This window comes from Narcine bancroftii, chromosome 3 (assembly GCF_036971445.1).
Source record: "Narcine bancroftii isolate sNarBan1 chromosome 3, sNarBan1.hap1, whole genome shotgun sequence".
In the NCBI taxonomy this organism is placed as follows: Eukaryota; Metazoa; Chordata; class Chondrichthyes; order Torpediniformes; family Narcinidae; genus Narcine; species Narcine bancroftii.
In genome coordinates, this window is record NC_091471.1 from 133,654,553 (window position 1) to 133,674,315 (window position 19,763).

The 19,763-nt window shown below is 39.0% G+C and overlaps 1 protein-coding gene across 6 annotated transcripts in view; it reads left to right on the forward strand.

Moving 5' to 3' along the window:
- The window catches only part of kiaa1109 (KIAA1109 ortholog), a 479,529-nt gene that overhangs the window by 163,556 nt on the left and 296,210 nt on the right, over window positions 1-19,763 (forward strand). For all 6 annotated transcript variants that reach the window (XM_069925175.1, XM_069925178.1, XM_069925177.1 and 3 more), the window contains 3 exons: window positions 3,413-3,643; window positions 7,827-7,964; window positions 18,281-18,457. In XM_069925175.1, the coding sequence (XP_069781276.1) occupies window positions 3,413-3,643; window positions 7,827-7,964; window positions 18,281-18,457 (546 nt within the window). The remainder of the gene's footprint in view (window positions 1-3,412; window positions 3,644-7,826; window positions 7,965-18,280; window positions 18,458-19,763) is intronic.

A 19,763-nucleotide genomic window follows, 5' to 3' on the forward strand; every position in this document is an offset into this window, starting at 1 on the left:
AAAAGACCACATTCTCTGTGTCTATTGAATGGGGCTAATGCGCACGAGTGTGGTCAATGTTCTGAATCACACAAGTGAGACTAGATTGTTAGTGTCATCAATCTGTTTAGTGCTGGTGATGTTGTCATGTCACCTATTTATATACACTTGCATAGCTGCTGGACAATAAACAGAATTGAGAATTCTTCATGGCTGCTTGTTTTGTCTGCACCCTCAATTTCAGAGGAAGTATGATTGCAGAGTGGCAGCTAATGAGCAGGTTGAACCAGCTGCTGTTTCATCTGTTTATTTTTAAATCTCTTACTAATTAATACATGAAAGGAGAAACTGCCAAACTTCATCACGTGCCAATGAAATAGTGCAGATGTGAGTTATGGAAACTTATAATGTGCACAGTAATTAGATTTGTAACTGAAACTGTTGGGCACAGTTGTGTAGCAGTTTCATTTTAATATGATTGTGAACATTGTTCTGCCATACAAAATGTGCAAAATTTAGCCCCTTTTCTATCCCTGTCCCAGGAATTAACTGGGGAATTTACTGGGACAGGGTCCAATGGAAAAGGAACACTGTCTGAACCCTGACGTCAAATGATGTCATTTCATGCCGGGGATTAACTGTCTCTACCCCTACTCGTATCCTTAGCGTTTGCTGGCATGCTGATAAAACCAGTGGAAAAGGGGCTTTTGATTCCTAATTTATTCAATAGGAAAACTTATTTAGCATTCTTTCATTCATTTCTTTTATCATAGAACATAGGGCCTTTCAGCCCTTGATATTGTGCTGACCTAGAAAAACGTATCCCTGATGTCTCCCCTAAACTTTCCTCCCTTTACTTTGTACAAATGTCCTCTGTTGTTTGTTATTCCCGTCCTGGGAAAAAGATGCTGGCTGTCTACACTATCTATGACTTCCAGAATCTTTTAGACCTCTATTAATTCACGTCTCATCTTTCTTTGCTCCAAAGAGAAAAGTCCTAGTTCTGCTAACCTTGCCTCATAAGTCTTGTTTTCCAATCCAGACAACATCCTGGAAAATCTCTTCTGCTCCCTCTCTATAGCTTCCACATCCTTCATACAATGAGGTGACAGAACTGAACACAATACTGTACTCTAGGTGTGGTCTCATCAGAGATTTAGAGTGGCAATGTGACCTCTTGACTTGTGAACTCAATCCCCTGACTATGAAGCCCAGCATCCCAAAGGCCTTCTTAACTATCCTATTGAACTGTGGAGTGACCTTGAGATATGTATGGATTTGGACCCCAAGGTCCAACCATTAACCTTGCACTCGTATTTCAGTTTTGACCTTCCAAAATGCATCACCTCACACTTCAAAAAAAAAATTAGACATACAGCATGATAGCTGGTAATTTTGTCTCACGAGTCCATGCCGCCCAATTAACAAAAATTGCCAGTACATTTCAAATGATGGGAGCAAACTGGAGCACCTGGGGAAAACCCACAAAGACAAACTCCTTACAGACAGTGCGGGATTCAAACCTTTGTCCCAATCACTGGTGCTATAAAAGCGTTGCGCTATGCCAACTATGTTATCTGGACTTACTCCATTTATCACTTTGCCTCTCAATTCTGCATCCTGTCTTTATTCTTTTGTAACCTACACCACAGCCTTCAGCATGATCCACAGCTCCTCCAATCTTCGTATCATCTGCAAACTTACTGACCCGTCCTTCTACTTCTTCATCTAAGTCATTTATGAAAATCATAAAGCACAAGGATCCCAAAGCAGATCCCTGCAGAGCTTTACTAGTCACTGACCTCCAGGTAGAATACTTTCCATCCACTGCTACTGTCTGCTTTTTACTGGCAAGCCAATTTTTAATCCACACAAGATCCCACATGGATCCCATGGCTCATGACTTCCTGAACAAGTCTCTCATGGGGGACCTTGTCAAATGCCTGACTAAAACCCATATATGCTATAACTACTGCCCTGCCTTGATTAATGTTTAATTTGGCTTGGAATTTGGAATGATTTATTGCTGTACATATAACTATTCCATTTCTAGAATAATTGCATGCTAGCTTGATATCAATGATCAAGCAGGTAATTTAATTGATCTTTTGATAAATTTTTGACATGAAGTAAAGTTAACATTTGAATTTTTTTAAAGAAACCTTTCTCAGTCCAATGAGGATCTTTGTTCTGAATTTAGAGCATTTTATTTGATATACATTTTTAGTTAAGTAGACACAGACAAATGTGAAATGAAAATTGTTTTCCAGAGAGAATAAATGAAAAGGAAATTGTTAGTTTCTACTGATAATTATGCAATAAATTACGTAATTTTGATCACGTTCTGTGTTACCTTTATGATAGAGCTAATAGAACTGAAGAGATTTTTAAGTGGATATTTTAAGAACTACTGGGTTTACAAATAAAGATGTAAAAACTTAAAGGTGTTCAAAAATTAGAGTTGAAGTCATCAAAATATTTGTTTGAATTTGAGTAAGATGATAGCATTGCTTGCTGTCTACATGTTCCAACATGATATGAAAATAAGTTACATTGTTGTAATTCAGTGAATTAGCTGCAACAGCTTATTAATATTTTTCATATTGTGAAATAAAACAAGTTTTAAGTTGCATAAATTCCTGTCTCACTAAATATTTACCTTGTTTATCTAAGAAGACATTTCAGAAATAAGTTTATGAAAGATACACATATAGTTCCAATTACAAGAGGATACTATTGATAGGCTATGTACGGAGCAATGTTTGTCAATTTAGTTTGAATAAATGAACATCTTTTAAAGTAATTGAGACCAAGAAGTTTCTTTGAAAGATCCAAAATTTAATTTCTTTGGATTTTTTTCACCTGAAAATTCTTCAATGTTTGTCAATTTAGTTTGAATAAATGGACATCTTTTTGAGTAATTGAGACCAAGAAGTTTCTTTGAAAGATCCAAAATTTAATTTCTTTGGATTTTTTTCACCTGAAAATTCTTCAATGTTTGTCAATTTAGTTTGAATAAATGGACATCTTTTTGAGTAATTGAGACCAAGAAGTTTCTTTGAAAGATCCAAAATTTAATTTCTTTGGATTTTTTTCACCTGAAAATTCTTCAATGTTTGTCAATTTAGTTTGAATAAATGGACATCTTTTTGAGTAATTGAGACCAAGAAATTTCTTTGAAAGATCCAAAATTTAATTTCTTTGGACTTTTTTCACCTGAAAATTCTTCAATGTTTGTCAATTTAGTTTGAATAAATGGACATCTTTTTGAGTAATTGAGACCAAGAAGTTTCTTTGAAAGATCCAAAATTTAATTTCTTTGGATTTTTTTCACCTGAAATTTCTTATGGATAAAATTGTTCTAATGTTGTACTTTTTGGTTTTCTTGATTATACTTTCACACTTGTAAGACATGTCTTTTTACTTTAAAAAGGAAAACTACTTTGGAGAAGATGATATGTACACAGATTTTGAGGAAGCTGTCACAAGTCCTGTGCTATCATTGTCAACGTCTTCCAGTTCTGGATGGACAGCAGTTGGTGTTGAAGAAAATGAAAAGAGAGAAACTGAAGGTGGAAGGAAGCAAATTCACCCACTTACACTCCGCCCATGGGATATTTCTGTCCTCATTAATTTATATAAAGTACATGGAAGACTGCCAGTGGTAAGTAAAAAGTATCAGGAAACTATTCCTCTTGTGGTTTAAATAAGCTGCAATAGGATCTTTGATTTGTATTGTCACACAAAACAGGAACTAGTTGTGTAGTACTAGTGGAGTGATTATGTTATTTTACTAATACATTCAGAATACTGGGCAAATAATTCAGCGAAATTAAATTAATCTGGAAAGTAAAGCCTGTGTTAATAATGGTAATGATGAACTGTCTGTATTATTATTTTAAAGAAAAGAAAATCTTCATTCATGAAAGGAAATATGACCTTTCCTATTTTGAACATGGTATTATTCCAGAACACATCTGTTTAGGTAATTCATAATTACTCTCTGAAATGCCTACTAGGTCATGCAGTTAAAGGCCAGTTAGATATGGGCAATAGCTGTAATGTGTAAATTAAGATTATAATTGGTTTTATTTGCTGGTGCTCTATCTGAAATGGTTTATGGATACAGAAAATATGCAAATACATGAAGAGCTTCATGTATTGTCTGCCAATCAGCTTATGTCATAATTTTGTCATCTTTTAATAAACTAAGTACAGCATTATAACTCGAACCATTTAAATGGGTTAAAAGAATATCAAAATGGAAGAGCAAATAACCAAGTTATTACATGGTGCTATGACGGATGTTCATGAAAATAACCTTGTCAAATGAGGCTGACCCTCAGGGTTAGAGATGATTTGCTTGTGCTAATGAGGTTCAAGGTTGCTGTTGTGGGGTATGTAGGTTCATGGATTCTGTCACAGAAGAGACAGGTGATATTTCACAGAGTAAATGAGTAGTATGTGAAATTAGGAAAAAAAAATCTTCAACTGAGGTTAGTGAACCTTTGGAGTTTTCTATCTATGAGGGCAATGAGAACTAAGTGGCTTCCCATTTTAAGAAAGGGATAGATTTTAAATATTGATAGACATGAGAGATATGGGATTAGTGCAGAAAATTAAGGTAAAAGATCAGCCTTAACTTTTTGATTGGCCAACTGGGCACAAAGGGTCAAATGGCTTATTATTTCCTCCTTGTGCTTTTGCAGTGCCTCTACTGCTTTAAAACTCTGTGCTTTTGACAAAACAATTTGGTTCTCACTACCATCCCATAAGCTGTTTCTCTATTTTAATTGATATTCCCATAAAATGGTGAGGATGTTACATTTTTTTAAAGGATGTTGTGGGAATATTCTTAAAACATTGTTTTTGACCAAGAGAATTGGGACAGTACTGCCATTTAGATGATGAGGTTGATGCTCAGTTTGAGATCTTGATCTTCAAATGCCGTTCTCCTCAAATGCTGAGAGGCTTTGCTGGAAAGTTGAAGAAGGTTACTTCATAATCTTTGCTTTTCCTGAGAGGCACTGGCTTGTATTATCGCTTGCTTGCCATGTTATTAGTGATGTAACTATAGGCATATATGCCCGATGGAGATGTGGGGGGGCTGGTAGTCATGGTGGGGAGCTGGCTGATGGAGGACCTCAGTTTTCTTCAGGCTGACTTCCAGGCCAAACATTTTGGCAGTTTCCGCAAAGCAGGACGTCAAGCGCTGAAGAGCTGGCTCTGAATGGGCAACTAAAGCGGCATCATCTGCAAAGAGTAGTTCACGGACAAGTTTCTCTTGTGTCTTGGTGTGAGCTTGCAGGCGCCTCAGATTGAAGAGACTGCCATCCGTGCGGTACCGGATGTAAACAGCGTCTTCATTGTTGGGGTCTTTCATGGCTTGGTTCAGCATCATGCTGAAGAAGATTGAAAAGAGGGTTGGTGCGAGAACACAGCCTTGCTTCACGCCATTGTTAATGGAGAAGGGTTCAGAGAGCTCATTGCTGTATCTGACCCGACCTTGTTGGTTTTCGTGCAGTTGGATAATCATGTTGAGGAACTTTGGGGGACATCCGATGCGCTCTAGTATTTGCCAAAGCCCTTTCCTGCTCACGGTGTCGAAGGCTTTGGTGAGGTCAACAAAGGTGATGTAGAGTCCTTTGTTTTGTTCTCTACACTTTTCTTGGAGCTGTCTGAGGGCAAAGACCATGTCAGTGGTTCCTCTGTTAGCGCGAAAGCCGCACTGTGATTCTGGGAGAATATTCTCGGCGACACTAGGTATTATTCTATTTAGTAGAATCCTAGCGAAGATTTTGCCTGCAATGGAGAGCAACGTGATTCCCCTATAGTTTGAGCAGTCTGATTTCTCGCCTTTGTTTTTGTACAGGGTGATGATGGTGGCATCACGAAGATCCTGAGGCAGTTTACCTTGGTCCCAACAAAGCTTGAAAAACTCATGCAGTTTGGCATGCAGAAACTCAAAACGGTCAACCAGTTTACCTATCTCGGCTGCACCATTTCATCAGATGCAAGGATCGACAATGAGATAGACAACAGACTCGCCAAGGCAAATAGCGCCTTTGGAAGACTACACAAAAGAGTCTGGAAAAACAACCAACTGAAAAACCTCACAAAGATAAGCGTATACAGAGCCGTTGTCATACCCACACTCCTGTTCGGCTCCGAATCATGGGTCCTCTACCGGCACCACCTACGGCTCCTAGAACGCTTCCACCAGCGTTGTCTCCGCTCCATCCTCAACATCCATTGGAGCGCTCACACCCCTAACGTCGAGGTACTCGAGATGGCAGAGGTCGACAGCATCGAGTCCACGCTGCTGAAGATCCAGCTGCGCTGGATGGGTCACGTCTCCAGAATGGAGGACCATCGCCTTCCCAAGATCGTATTATATGGCGAGCTCTCCACTGGCCACCGTGACAGAGGTGCACCAAAGAAAAGGTACAAGGACTGCCTAAAGAAATCTCTTGGTGCCTGCCACATTGACCACCGCCAGTGGGCTGATAACGCCTCAAACCGTGCATCTTGGCGCCTCACAGTTTGGCGGGCAGCAGCCTCCTTTGAAGAAGACCGCAGAGCCCACCTCACTGACAAAAGGCAAAGGAGGAAAAACCCAACACCCAACCCCAACCAACCAATTTTCCCTTGCAACCGCTGCAATCGTGTCTGCCTGTCCCGCATCGGACTGGTCAGCCACAAACGAGCCTGCAGCTGACATGGACTTTTTACCCCCTCCATAAATCTTCGTCCGCGAAGCCAAGCCAAAGAGAAAATAGGCATATATCCACTTAATTGTCAGAAATCAATCCTGATAAAGCACTAAAATTGTCATCAGATAGTAGTATAATTTCTATAATTTGTTGTTTGTATGTCTCCTACTTGTCCTGTTCTCTCAAATTCTCCCTATTCAAGGACCCCAGATAGATGACCTGCCACTGGAAAGTGTAAAGGAACAGTTTGATGACTTGACTGCTAGTTTGCATACATTTCGCCACAGCAATATGGTTCTGTAAGCCAAATATGCAGAGGGATTTTAAAAACAGAAAATGTTGGAAACACTCAGCGGGTTAGGCAGCATTTGTGCAAAGAGAGTTAATGTTTCAGGTCGAAGATCTTTCATCTGAAGCAATAATTTTGTTTTTATTTTCACAAATAATGTCTGTCCGGCTGATTGTTTCTTGCACTGTCTGCATTAACATTCTTTTTTATTTTCATTTACTGCAGAGGAATATTGATGAGTTAACTGAGTGGGAAAAATCTGGTAGATAATGAATAAAGTGAGGGAATCTCATATTTTCTACTTTGTAAGGACAAAAAAAGTAGAATATTTTAAATTTTAGTTACTGATTCAAAAAGTCCTATTTTGGCTTGTTGGTCATTTGGGGACCCATGGAATGAGAGTGGAAGCAAGCCTTTCTCAAACTTGAAGAAGTAAGACAACATGGTGTTGTAGTCAGAGATTCGATATTCTCAAACATGAAACACATGCAGTGTATTAGTACACACAACTTTGAAGAAGGGATTAAACAGAATGCTGAATTGGTGTAATTGTATGAGAAAGTTGAATATTACATTTCTGTGTAATATGATTTGATTCCTCTTGACTGAAGAAATAGTATTTCAAGTCTGTATCCAACTGAACTCCAACTGTTTCTAGGTCCTGCGTGTGTGTACATGTCCACCTATCTAGTCATGTGAAGGCTTGCATTAATATATATCCAACAAAATAAAGATAAAATTTAAATTATTACTTTAATTCTAATAAAGGTCATACAATTATATGATTAAGAAATCATAGTTATGGTTAATTCAATTTTGAGGTTTAAAATTTTGATGTGTTTCAGCATTGCAGTGGTGATGGTTCAGAGTGTCCCACAGCATTCTTGGAGAGACTTTGTTTTGAAATGAAGAAGGGTTACAAGGAAACAATGCTGCAGCTTGTATTGTCACCAGTTTACATTTTTGTCAGCGATAACTACCCGGTAAGAAGCACAGGAAAGCACTCATTAGTGCAAGTAATATGTTGATGGACTTGTATATTTTTGAATTTCTATTTTCTTTATTCATGTCTTGAGTAAAAAAATACTGAAAGATTTGTGAAACTTTTAAACCTTTAAACTTTTTTGCTCCTTTTGTGAAATGTGAATACTTTGTAGCATTGTATTTCTGTACTAAAATTGGGTCCACTGGGAAAACAAAAATCAAAATCTTTGATCACAAGAGAACAAAGTAGTGCATACAACTTGGCAAATAGAGAGCTGTGAGGAGGGACAGACAAATGAATTGTGAGAAGGTAATGATGATCAGTGACTGGTGTGAAAGGGCAACTGACAACAAGGAAAAGACCTAGTGATGGCTGGGAGAGACTGCTGACAGGAGGGAATAGCTACCCATGGCATCAAGAGCCATTGCTGAACAGCATGTTCGATCCACCCACTAATGGTTACCAAAGTGTCAAAACAAGAGTCAGTGGGAGTAGGGGTGAAAGATGATTCAATGGTGCACCACAATGACAAAAGTCCTAGGAACGGAAATTACCACAAGCCAGATGATCAGACTTGGAACTGATAGATCAGTCACTGGTAGGACAGAAACTCCAGAGTTGCATCTGTGGCTGGACAAAGGCAACCTTGGAGAGGGGCCTTAAGATCCATCAAGGCAAGAAATAAGTGCTTGAGAGAACTTAATGAGGGACCTCACACTGACAACTTCTTTTTGAGAAGTAGATCAAATCAGTCGAATGAAGCCCAGCGGCAGGAGAACCCTCACAGCCCACAGGGTATCAATAGCCCAACTACAAGCAAAACTCAAACAATTAAAAACCCAGCAACAACGAGGTGTTCTGATTTCAACCATCCAAAACCAGCAACAGAAAGGAAGATTGCCTGGTGCAAACTAGAATGATTGTGGCCAAAGTCCTGCAAGAGACAAAAATGGAAGACCATCTTGTTCACTTACGAGAGGGGATTAAGGGATATTTGGGAAAGAAACTGGAAAAGATGAGTAAATTGTATACAGTTATGGAGTGGAGAGATTTGAAGTGAGGGAAAAGAGAAAGAGGAAACAGAAGGAACTAAGTTGGCTCAAATCAAGAAGGCACAGGAAATCGAGACTCGAAAGAGAAAGATAGCAATTGAGGAAATGTTGGAGGAAGGCTTCAGAAGAGGAAAAGGGAGGAATGAAAGTTTTACAGGAAAAGATAAAGAAGCATCTTGCCACTCTACAAAGAGCAGAGTGCCTGAGAAGGCAAGAAAGAAAGAAAGATTGGGCAAGAGCAAACTTCTACAAAGATCCTTACAAGTTCATCAAAGGCATTTTCACTGCAGAAAAGAGAGGGATGCTCAGAGAGCCAAGGAGGGAACTTGAGGAACGCTTGAGGAAGGCTCATGCAGATAACCTGATAATTGATCTATCTAATATTCCCCTCCACCCCCCCAACATGCCACCAATTCACCAACCAGAATATCATCTGGACAAGAAGCCTCTTACATGGAAAGAGGTGAAAAGCATGATAAAGCAGGCAAGAATAGCATCTGCCCCAGGGCCCAATGGAATTTCATGCAGGGTCTATAAGAACACCCCTGGCATCCTGAAGTTCATTTGGAACCTGATGATAGTGGCATAGGAGAAAGGAATCATACCTAATGCATGGCGGAGAGCAGGAAGGCTCTTGATTCCTAAAGAAAAGAACTCCTCAACCATCTGTTAATTCTGACAGATCAGTCTTCTGAATGTGGAAGGAAAGATTTTCTTCATTGTCGTGGCTCAACAATTTTCTACATACCCGGTGAACAATAAGTTTGTTTTTTATATCAGTGCAGAAGGCAGGATTTTTGGGATGCTTAGAACACACTTGCATCATCTGGCACCAGGTACAAACAGCTAGGAAGAAAAACAAAGACTTGCATGTAGTATTTTTAGATCTAGCCAATGTTTTTGGATCAGTCCCTCATAAGATGCTCTGGACAGCCTTCAACTTCTTCAAGGTTCCCGAGGCCATCATGCATCTCATCCAAGAGTATTTAAAGGATCTCCAGTTCTCCGTTACAACACAGGAATACACCACTCCTTAGCAGCACCTGGAAATAGGCATAATGGCAGGTTGCACCATCTCACCCCTTGCTTTCACCATGGCAATGGAGCTCACCATCCATTCATCATGTTGGGTGGTAGGAAGGGAGTGCCTGAAGTGTGGGGTATGTCTTCTGCAAATTAGAGCATACATGATTGACATGACCATGTTAACAACAACAAAAACCAGCATTAAGTGTCTCCTCAATAAGCTTCATAGCAACATCAAATGGGCATGAGTGGAAATTAAACCAAGCAAGTTTTGCAGTATTTCCATCGTCAAGGGCAGACTTGCAGACGAAAGGTTTTGCCTTAATGAAGAATCGAATCCAACTGTCTGGAGAAACCAATCAAAAGCCTTGGGATGCAACTCTAATGGACACTGAGCAGGTTGAACAACTCAGGTAGGATATACTCGATGGCCTTAAGCAAATTAACAACACTGCTCTCCCTGGGAAGTTGGGAGTCTCCAGTTCGGCCTGCTACCATGATTCATGTGGCCATTAATAATATATGAACTGTCTTATCAAATGTTGCAAAAATGGAAAGACTGATTAGTTTGCAAATGAGGAAATGGCTTGGACTACCCAAATGTCTTTGTAGAGTATTTGTTTTATGGGAATGAAATCCTATCATTGCCATTATCTAAACTTGTAGAGGAATACAAATGTGCTAGAGTGAGGCTGGAGATGACACTCAGAGATTCACAAAGCCTGTGCATAAGAGGTGCTGCCCCAGCCTTATCAACAGGCAGAAAATGGATGCTAGCTGTAGCAGTACGGCATGCAAAAAAAGCACTCTGACACTGGGATATAGTGAGCTATGTGTAACAATGTAGAGGGGGCTTTGGCTTAGAAACAAAGAAATCCATTTGGCAGAAAGCCAATCCATCTGAATGTCAGCAGCTGGTGGTAGAAGAAGCAACCAGGTTTGCCAAAGCCTTGTTTCAATCAAAACAAGGGCAATGGACAAGGTGGGAGGGTATTGAAAGCAGTAGACTAACCAGGAAGGACCTGTGGAATAAGGAATCAAACAGAACGAGTTTTATCATCAGAGCCACATATGATGTCTTGCCCTCTCCCACAAACTTAAATCTGCAGTTGGGACCCAGCATGTCCCCTCTGCACACTTCCTACTACCCTCAGGCACATTTTGGTTGGGTGCAGTTGGTCTAACCCAAGGCTAATATACCTGGCACACAATCAAGAGCTGAGATATCTAGCAGTCAAATTCAAAAGAAAAAAGAAATTCAAATGCCCTGCCGTAAATATCCAGAACCCAGACACCTCCCATGCCTAATGCCTTTCATTCGGGAGGGAATAAGTCACTGGACCACTCCTCCTCACTCCGAAACATAGACCAACTCAACACAGCTAGAGACTGAAAATGGCCAGAAACCCATCTTACCACTGGAGATTACCAGCACCGACCTGAGACCAGATCTAGGACTCTGGTCCAGCTCTCAGCAGATTGTTTTCATTATTGAGCTGATGGTTCCTTGGGAGGGTACCATAGTTGAGGAACAAGAACTAAAGACATTATGCTATACCAATCTTTCCGCAAAGAGCAAGGTTTGAAAATGAAGGTGTGCCCCATTGAAGTTGGTTGTAGAGGATTTTTTGCCAAATCCATGACCAAGCTTCTGAGGGAAGGAGGAATCACTGGGCAGGCCCACAGAAAGGCAATTAGATCCCTCTCTAACTCAGCTGAAATGAGCAGTCACTGGCTCTGGCTCAACAGGAGGGATCCTATCCAAATGACCACGAGGAGAAATGGATTTGGGACACACACCAAGTCGGATCAGCCTGTGGTGGGCCTGGCTTGGCAGAGGGAGTTTAAAAGGCTGAAAAATCTAGTGATACCAGGGAATACAACTGAAGATATGTCTGATATGGGATAATATTACTTCGTGGGTATCCTCCATTATTGTAATTGAGGCAACCAATTGTACTAACTCTATGAGAGAGGATCAATCTAACCAATACTGAAACATCAGGGATTGTAACACCTAGTCCTATAAATCAACCTCATAGATATTTATGAAGTTATGAGAGGCAGAATGGTCTATTTCTCAGGTTGGTAATGTCAAATGCTAGAGGGCATAGATTTAAATGAGAGGAGGAAAGATCAAAGGAGATGTGCAAGGCAAGTTTCCCCCTGTCCCCTCCCAACCTCCCACACACAGAAAGGTAATTGCTTGGAATGAGTTGCCAAAGAAGTTGGTGAACCAGATATGGTGATATTTAGGAAGCCTTCAGTCAGGATATGGATAGGAATGATTTATAGGGGAATGGGCCAAATGCAGGAAAAATTGGGCTAAAGAGTCTATTTCTATCCTATTGATCTCTATGATTTTAAATTATTTGACTGAAGTAGAATTACATAAGATGATTGTTTTTTGTGCAGGGATCAGTTGGATTAATGACTTTAAAGTAATCTTATGACCAGTTAAAGTCGATGTTATTTTTGATTGTCATTGAGCAGATAATTCAGTGATATTGTTGCACCATATCCTGCCCTACCCTCATATCTCTCGATTCCATGAATATTCCAAACTCTATTGAATGAAATCAATGAACGTCCACAACCCTTCAAACTTGAAAATTTCAAAGATTTGCTATCTTTCCAGTGAAGAAATTTCTCATATGTTTCTCAGTGACCCATCTATTAGCTTGAGACTCCTAATTCTAGACTTCATGAAAATATTCTCCTTCTATCTACTGTGAAACTATTAAGAATTTTGTACATTTCCATTCAAATGATGGACCTGCAAGAAACCAATCTGACGAATCTTTGCTGCACACCCTCTTTTACAAGAGTGTTCTTTTTTTAGGTAAGAAAACCAAAGTTGTACACAGAACTTTGGAGGTTTCTTCGCCAATATGTTGTTGCAGAAAGGTCAACATAACATTTGGCTTCCTGATTATCTATTGCACCTGCATTTTAGTTTTCAGAGACTTGAAACATAGTCCAATCTTTCATTATTTAAAGAAAACTTGGCATGTCTGTTTATTCTAGAAAAGTGGTTAACCTCTCATTTCAATAATTATCCAATTGTCCATTAATTAAAGTTGTTCTGGGTCAATGAATATTCATATATCCAGTTATTTTATCTTTATTTAATCATTGAATTTACCTAGAAGGTCTCCATTGAAACTTTAAATTTTGGTGTCAACTGTGGTAGAGTATTATTGAGTGAATTTTCTGCATACAAACTAGTACACATGAAATGATCAGAGTGTCTTGGCAAGGATTCAGGGACTTGTTCACATAATTGTGACCTCACCCAAGTCATCGTGCAGCTCCTCTTGTTCATAATGGAGCTATGCAACACAGAAATTGTCCTTTGGCCTACCATGTCTACTGTGGCCATCAAGTGGCTACCTACACTGATCCAATTTGTCAGCACTGCTCTATTACCTTCTCACCCGAAATAAGAATACAAAAATATAGCAGCCCACCAGATCTCAAGCCTACCATGCCATTCAGTGTGATCATGGCTGATTTACACTGGCCTTCTATTTTTGTGCCAGTTCCCCATAGCCCTCAATTCCTCAATCTTTTAATTAGTTATCTCATGTCAACTTTCAATATATCTTCTACTTAAATGTTGTGAGAGTTCCACCACCTATTAGACCAGTTGTTCCCATTCCATCTACCCTCTGGGTGAAAAATTTCTTCCTGAGACCTTCTGGTCATTAGAGCTGGTTGTACCACTTTGCTGTATAATTTCATGCGTTTTGTAAAGGTCTTTGTGTAATGATGAAATATGTTGGTTTGTATCCCTTCTCACCATGAATGTTAATTTGATTAATGATAGTATTTTGACTGTTTTCACCTGAGTCATCTCAGATGCTATATTATTGATGGGGAAGTAAGAGCTTGAAAAAGGCTGTACCCTTGAAAATTTATCCTTTTATGTCTCAATCTGCTAAATGTTCCAGGCTCAATAAAATTGTTCAGTTGAAAATTCAGCACAAAGTTTCTCTCCATGGGTAATATCTGTGAGGATTTTCCGATTTAATCCTTTAGCATCATCAATATGTAATTTATTTTTCAAGTCATCTTTTTAGAATTATGGCAACATTTCGATGATTTTGAATTCCCTTTTAGCAGAATGCATTTTGTAATCCAAAGTCGTGTAGTTACTGGTTTTGTTTCCCGCTTCTAGTCAGAAATGCCTCCCTCACTATTATTTTACTTCCTCTATTTTACTTTATTTAGAGTAAAATGAATAATTTTTTTGAATGCATTCACTTTCTTGTATACTTGCTCAACAACAGAAGCACCTTGGCCTAGAATTTGCTTGATGTTTCAAACTTTGATGTATCCACTTGTGTGAACTTGAGGAAAGGCATACAAATTGAAAAAAAGGCAACATATCATGTAGCAACAGAGCTTCATAATTCCTGTGGGCAAGCTGAAAGTAATCTCTCCACCAATCAAATCAATTAACAAGTGAAAACATGTAAAAATAAAAAGAACATTTAGATGACTTGAAGACATATTTTAAATAATTACACCTTAAAACATCGCTCTGGAGCAGAATATAGCCTTCCTAGTTTTTAATAATTATTTGCAACCACTCATATTCAGCTGAATGGAGTTGAAGTTGCTGTACAAGGTCCTGCAGCATTTGTTTTTTTCACTAATCTGCTTTGGATTGTGTTTGCAGATTCTCTATCTTTATAATTTATACAGTGGAGTCCATCTGGAAAATACAAGTAGTCCCCAACTTACGACTGTAATGGGGACTGAAGGATTGGTTGTAACTCAGGGTTGGTTGTAAGTTGGGGAATGGGGATCTCGGGCTGCCGCAGGGTACAGGGATCACTGTATACAGTACTTTTAATAGAAAATACATATTTGTTAAGTAGTTTTAATAAAGATTTTTAAAAAAATTTGATCGTATGTGCAGATGGGCATGGGTTGGAAGATGAGGACGACCTCTAATCAGTTATATTTTAATTATCAATTTTTTTGATTTTAAGATTCCCTTAAACAGTCACTTCAGTTTTAAATAGTCAAAAGTAAAGCCGAAAGAATAAAAAATGAAGTAGCAGTAACTGGGTAAAACAACTAATTGAGTTTTCTGAGGAGGTTGGAAAATGAAATTAATGAAAGTAGGGCAGTATATGTGGTCTACATTAGATATTAGCAAGGCATTTGACAAGGTCCCCATGAAAAGCTCATTTAGAAAGTCATGAGATATGGGATTAATGGAATAATATATGGGTAAACATATGCTTTTGATGTGCATTTTGATATCTAGAATTTGGCCTTTGAAATGTCTATTTCTACAGCAGTCTTTCTGTTTAAATGCAAAGGATGATGGACAGCCTGATCTGAATGTGGCAGACAAAATATTTGAAAGGTTTATTGTAATTTCCTTTTCTACTCTCTAATAATAAAGTTACTCATCCCATAACATTTTCTTTTAAGAAACTTGTCTCGTCGCATGGAATATAGAACAATGCAGTACAGTACAGGGCCTTTGGCCCTCGATAATGTACCGACTCATATATCACTTTCTTAAAAAAAAGTACTAAATGCTCCCTAAACTATTACCCTCTATTTTTCTTTTATCCATATGTTTGTGATGTTTCAGCTTCCACCACCATCCCCAGCAATGCATTCCAGGCACCAACAACTTTGTGTTTTAAAAATAAATTACCCTGATGTCACCCAGAAACTTCCCATCCTTAACTTTGCACATATGATCTCTGGTGTTTGCTGATCATGCCCTAGGAAACAGGTGCTGGCTGTCCACCCTATCTATGCCTCTCATAATCTTGTACATCTCTATCAAGTCTCCTCTCATCCTTCTATGCCGCAAAGTGAAAAGTCCCAGCTCTGCTAATTTTGCCTCATAAAACTTGTTTCCCAATCCAGGTAACATCCTGGTAAATCTCCTCTGCACCCTCTCCATAGCTTCCACATCCTTCCTATAGACTTGCAACATACTCCTGAATTCAATCCCCCATTAATGAATCCTAGCATCCCATAGCCTTTCTTAACTATCCTATCAACCTGTGAGACAACCTTGAGGGATGTATGGATTTGCACCCTAAGGCTTCTCTTGTTTATTTACACTCTTAAGTAACCTAACATTAACCCTGAACTCAGCCTTCTGGTTAGTCCTTCCAAAATTTATCACTTCACACTTGTCTAAATTGAGATCCATCTACCACTATTCTACCCAATTCTGCATCCCACCTATTATCCTCTTGTAACCTTTGACAATTTTCAGTTCCATCCTGCGACATCCATGTCATTTGCTAACTTACTCACCCATCCATCCGCCTCTTCATCCAGATCATTTATAAAAATCACAAAAAAAGGGTCCCCGAACAGATCTCTTCAGCACCCCTCTAGTTACCAACCTCCAGGCAAAACACTTTCCTTCCATTACTACTCTCTGCTTTCTTCCTACCAGCCATTTTGTTTACCCATATATTATTCCACTAATCCCATATCTCATGACTTTCTGAATGAGCTTTTTGTGGGGACCTTGTCAAATGCCTTGCTAATATCTAATGTAGACCACATATACTGCCCTACTTTCATTAATTTCATTTTCCAACCTCCTCAGAAAACTCAATTAGTCTCATGAGGCACAACCTTCCCTTCAGAAAGCCATGCTGACTATTCTTGAGTAGACTGTACTTCTCCAAATGCTCATCGATCCTGTCCTTAATAATCCTTTCCATTTATTTACACACCATAACCATATAACCGTTTACAGCACAGAAACAGGCCATGTCGGCCCTTCAAGTCCGTACCGGTTCACTTGAATAACTCCACTAGCTCCTCCGCAAACTCCTGAGGAAGTAGAGGCTTTCTTCATGATGCCATTGGTGTGTTGGTTCCAGGAAAGATCTTCCGAGATAGTGACTCCCAAGAACCTACATTTGTTCATCCTCTATTGATGACAATAAAACAATCAAGTCATTAAGGAAAAGTTCAAGGAAGCCAATTTGAAATCCTAATCTGATCTGGTCTTTATGTGATCCACAGCTCTGTTGTTGATGGTTTAACAGAAAATGAAATGTCTTGGCAAATCATTCAAATCTGCAGCAATTAAAGATGCACCTGCATCTGCCAATCTTGCCTTTCCTCCCTTTATTTCTAATAGTCCTAGTGTTGAAATAGACACATTTCAAACTAACTAGCTACCTTTGTTTTGTCCCCTGCCTATCTTTCCTCACCAACTCATGCTTTTGTCCTACTCTGCACTCACATTCTGATTCTCACCCCCTTGCCAAATTAGTTTAAACACAGCCAAATGTGATAGCAAACCTGCCCACCAGGATATTGGCCCCCCTCCAATTCAGGTGCATCCTGTCCTTTTTGTAGAGATCAGACCTTTCCCAGTATCCAATGATTTAGAAATGTGAACCCCTGCCCCTACTCTTCAGCCACACATTCATCTGCCACAACTTTCTGTTCCTACCCTCTCTGGCGCATGGCACAGGCAGCAATCGTGAGATTACTACCCCTGGGGTCCTGCTTTTTAACTTCCTTCCTAACTCCCTATATTGCCTCTTCAGGACCTCATCCCAACTCCTATTTATGTCATTAATTCCCACATGGACCTTCCTAACTCCCTATATTGCCTCTTCAGGACCTCATCCCAACTCCTATCTATGTCATTAATCCCCACATGGACCAAGACTTTTGGCTCCTCGCTCTCCCCATCCAGAATGCTATGAACTCGACCAGAGACAACTCTGACCCAGGCACCTGGGTGGCAATGTCAAAGATGTATACACATACACACCATGTCTCTTGGTTCCTGTTCTATGTACTTTAATATGTTTGTCTTCATGTTTTCCAACAGGAATGAATCACTTCACACTTATCTTTCTAAAATACATCCACCATCTGTATGCCCATTTAATCAATTTGTCTCTGTTCTGGTCTTTTTACTATTTTTACTGTTCCTCGCTGTTTATTGTATATGCCAACTGCAAACTTCGAAAATATATACGAATTGCCTATGCTTGAGTATCAATGCATGTAAAAATGAGGGCTGTGTTTGCTGCCTGTGAGAAGGTAATGGTGACCTTGATGAACTCTGTGGTGAATGTATTTTTATTGATCAATTAAAAATTGATGTTATTGTTTAACAGTTTTGTACATAATGCATTGAATGTTGACATCCATATTTTTTATGTTTATCATTTGTAATATAAATAAGACTGATTTATACCTTTCTTTTCTTCAGAGGCCATCTGTGGATGGACTACTTCGTGAGGGTCACATCAGCCTGTCAGGATTACAGCTACGCGCGCATGCCATGTTTTCAGCAGAAGGGCTACCCCAAGGTAGCACAACATTGGAATATGCATGGTTAATTGATGTGCAAGCAGGCCTGCTAACAGCAAAAGTAACTTTGCCACAGGTAATTTTTACAACTAATGGAAAACTAAGTCTGTGTTTATCATCTTTATTTTTAGAGATATACATGGTAACAGGCCCTTCTGGCCTATGAGCCCACACTGCCCAAATACAACTGTGTGACAAATTAAACTACTAAAACCGTACATTTGTGGAATGTAGGAGATAACCAGAGCTCCCGGAGGAAACCATGTGATCACATAGAAAATATATCAACTTCGTATAGGCAGCGGTGGATTCGAACCCGGGTCACTGGTGCTGCAATAGTTTTGCACTAACTGCTATGCTTCTGTGATGCCCATCTTTTTTTAGTTTTGCTTTGAACTAGGAAATTAGAGTTAGGTACTTCTTCGTTATTCTATTTAGGTTTCTCATAATTTTACATTCTCAGATTAAATCTCCTCTCAACCTCTTTTTCAAGGTAATTAATTCCAACTTTCCCAAACTTTGCACATTACTAACATTGTCTAATCTTTGTCACATGTTTAAAAAAAAATCTTCTCTATGCTTTCTGTAGTGCAGTCAAGTCCTTCCATTAATGTGATGACTGTATTGTTATGCACTAACAACCATTTAAATTATATTTGGGACTGAAGGGTTTTTGCTAGCACTAACACAGGAACAGCAATGGAAGATTCACCAGACGATGGCAATTTCAAAATAATAGTTTTTAATTAAACTATTAATAACATAGCATTTCTTATTTAACTCTAAACTTAACCCCACTATGCGCAAATGTAAATGTGTTTGTATAATTCAAAGTCCCACTCTGAAGTCGATCTTTAAAAGTTCAGCATCATTTTAGTCTTGCTTGAAGGTCTTAAATTCACAGTTCAGAAATAATTATAAACTGCTTTTAACCATTATATCTTCAAACCTTTTTTACTCTTAATTGTTTTCCACTGAAAAATCTGCCCTCTTCTCAAAGACAGTGAATGTGGCTATTTTCTTCCACAATGAATTCACCAATCCAGACAAGGGTTAAACTACTGTGGTTTTCTTCTTCCTCGATGAAGTCACAAATCAGATGAGGGTTAAACAAAGTGACCAAACAGAAAAAATAGACCCAGTACAATTCTGTCCTCTTTTCCAAATAGACAGCAAAGTGGTCTTCATTAATTCAATAGCCACTGATTTTGTGTTCCGCTTCTTCCAGGAGTAACAATTCTGATTACTGCAACTCAACCCTGTCTTTCACAAGGTTTCAACCCTTGTTTGTCACAGGGTTTTGACTTCTGTGAACTCCAAATTGAACTCTTCCAAAATGGAAAATAAAATGTCTGAATTAAGTAATATATTTTTCTAAATCA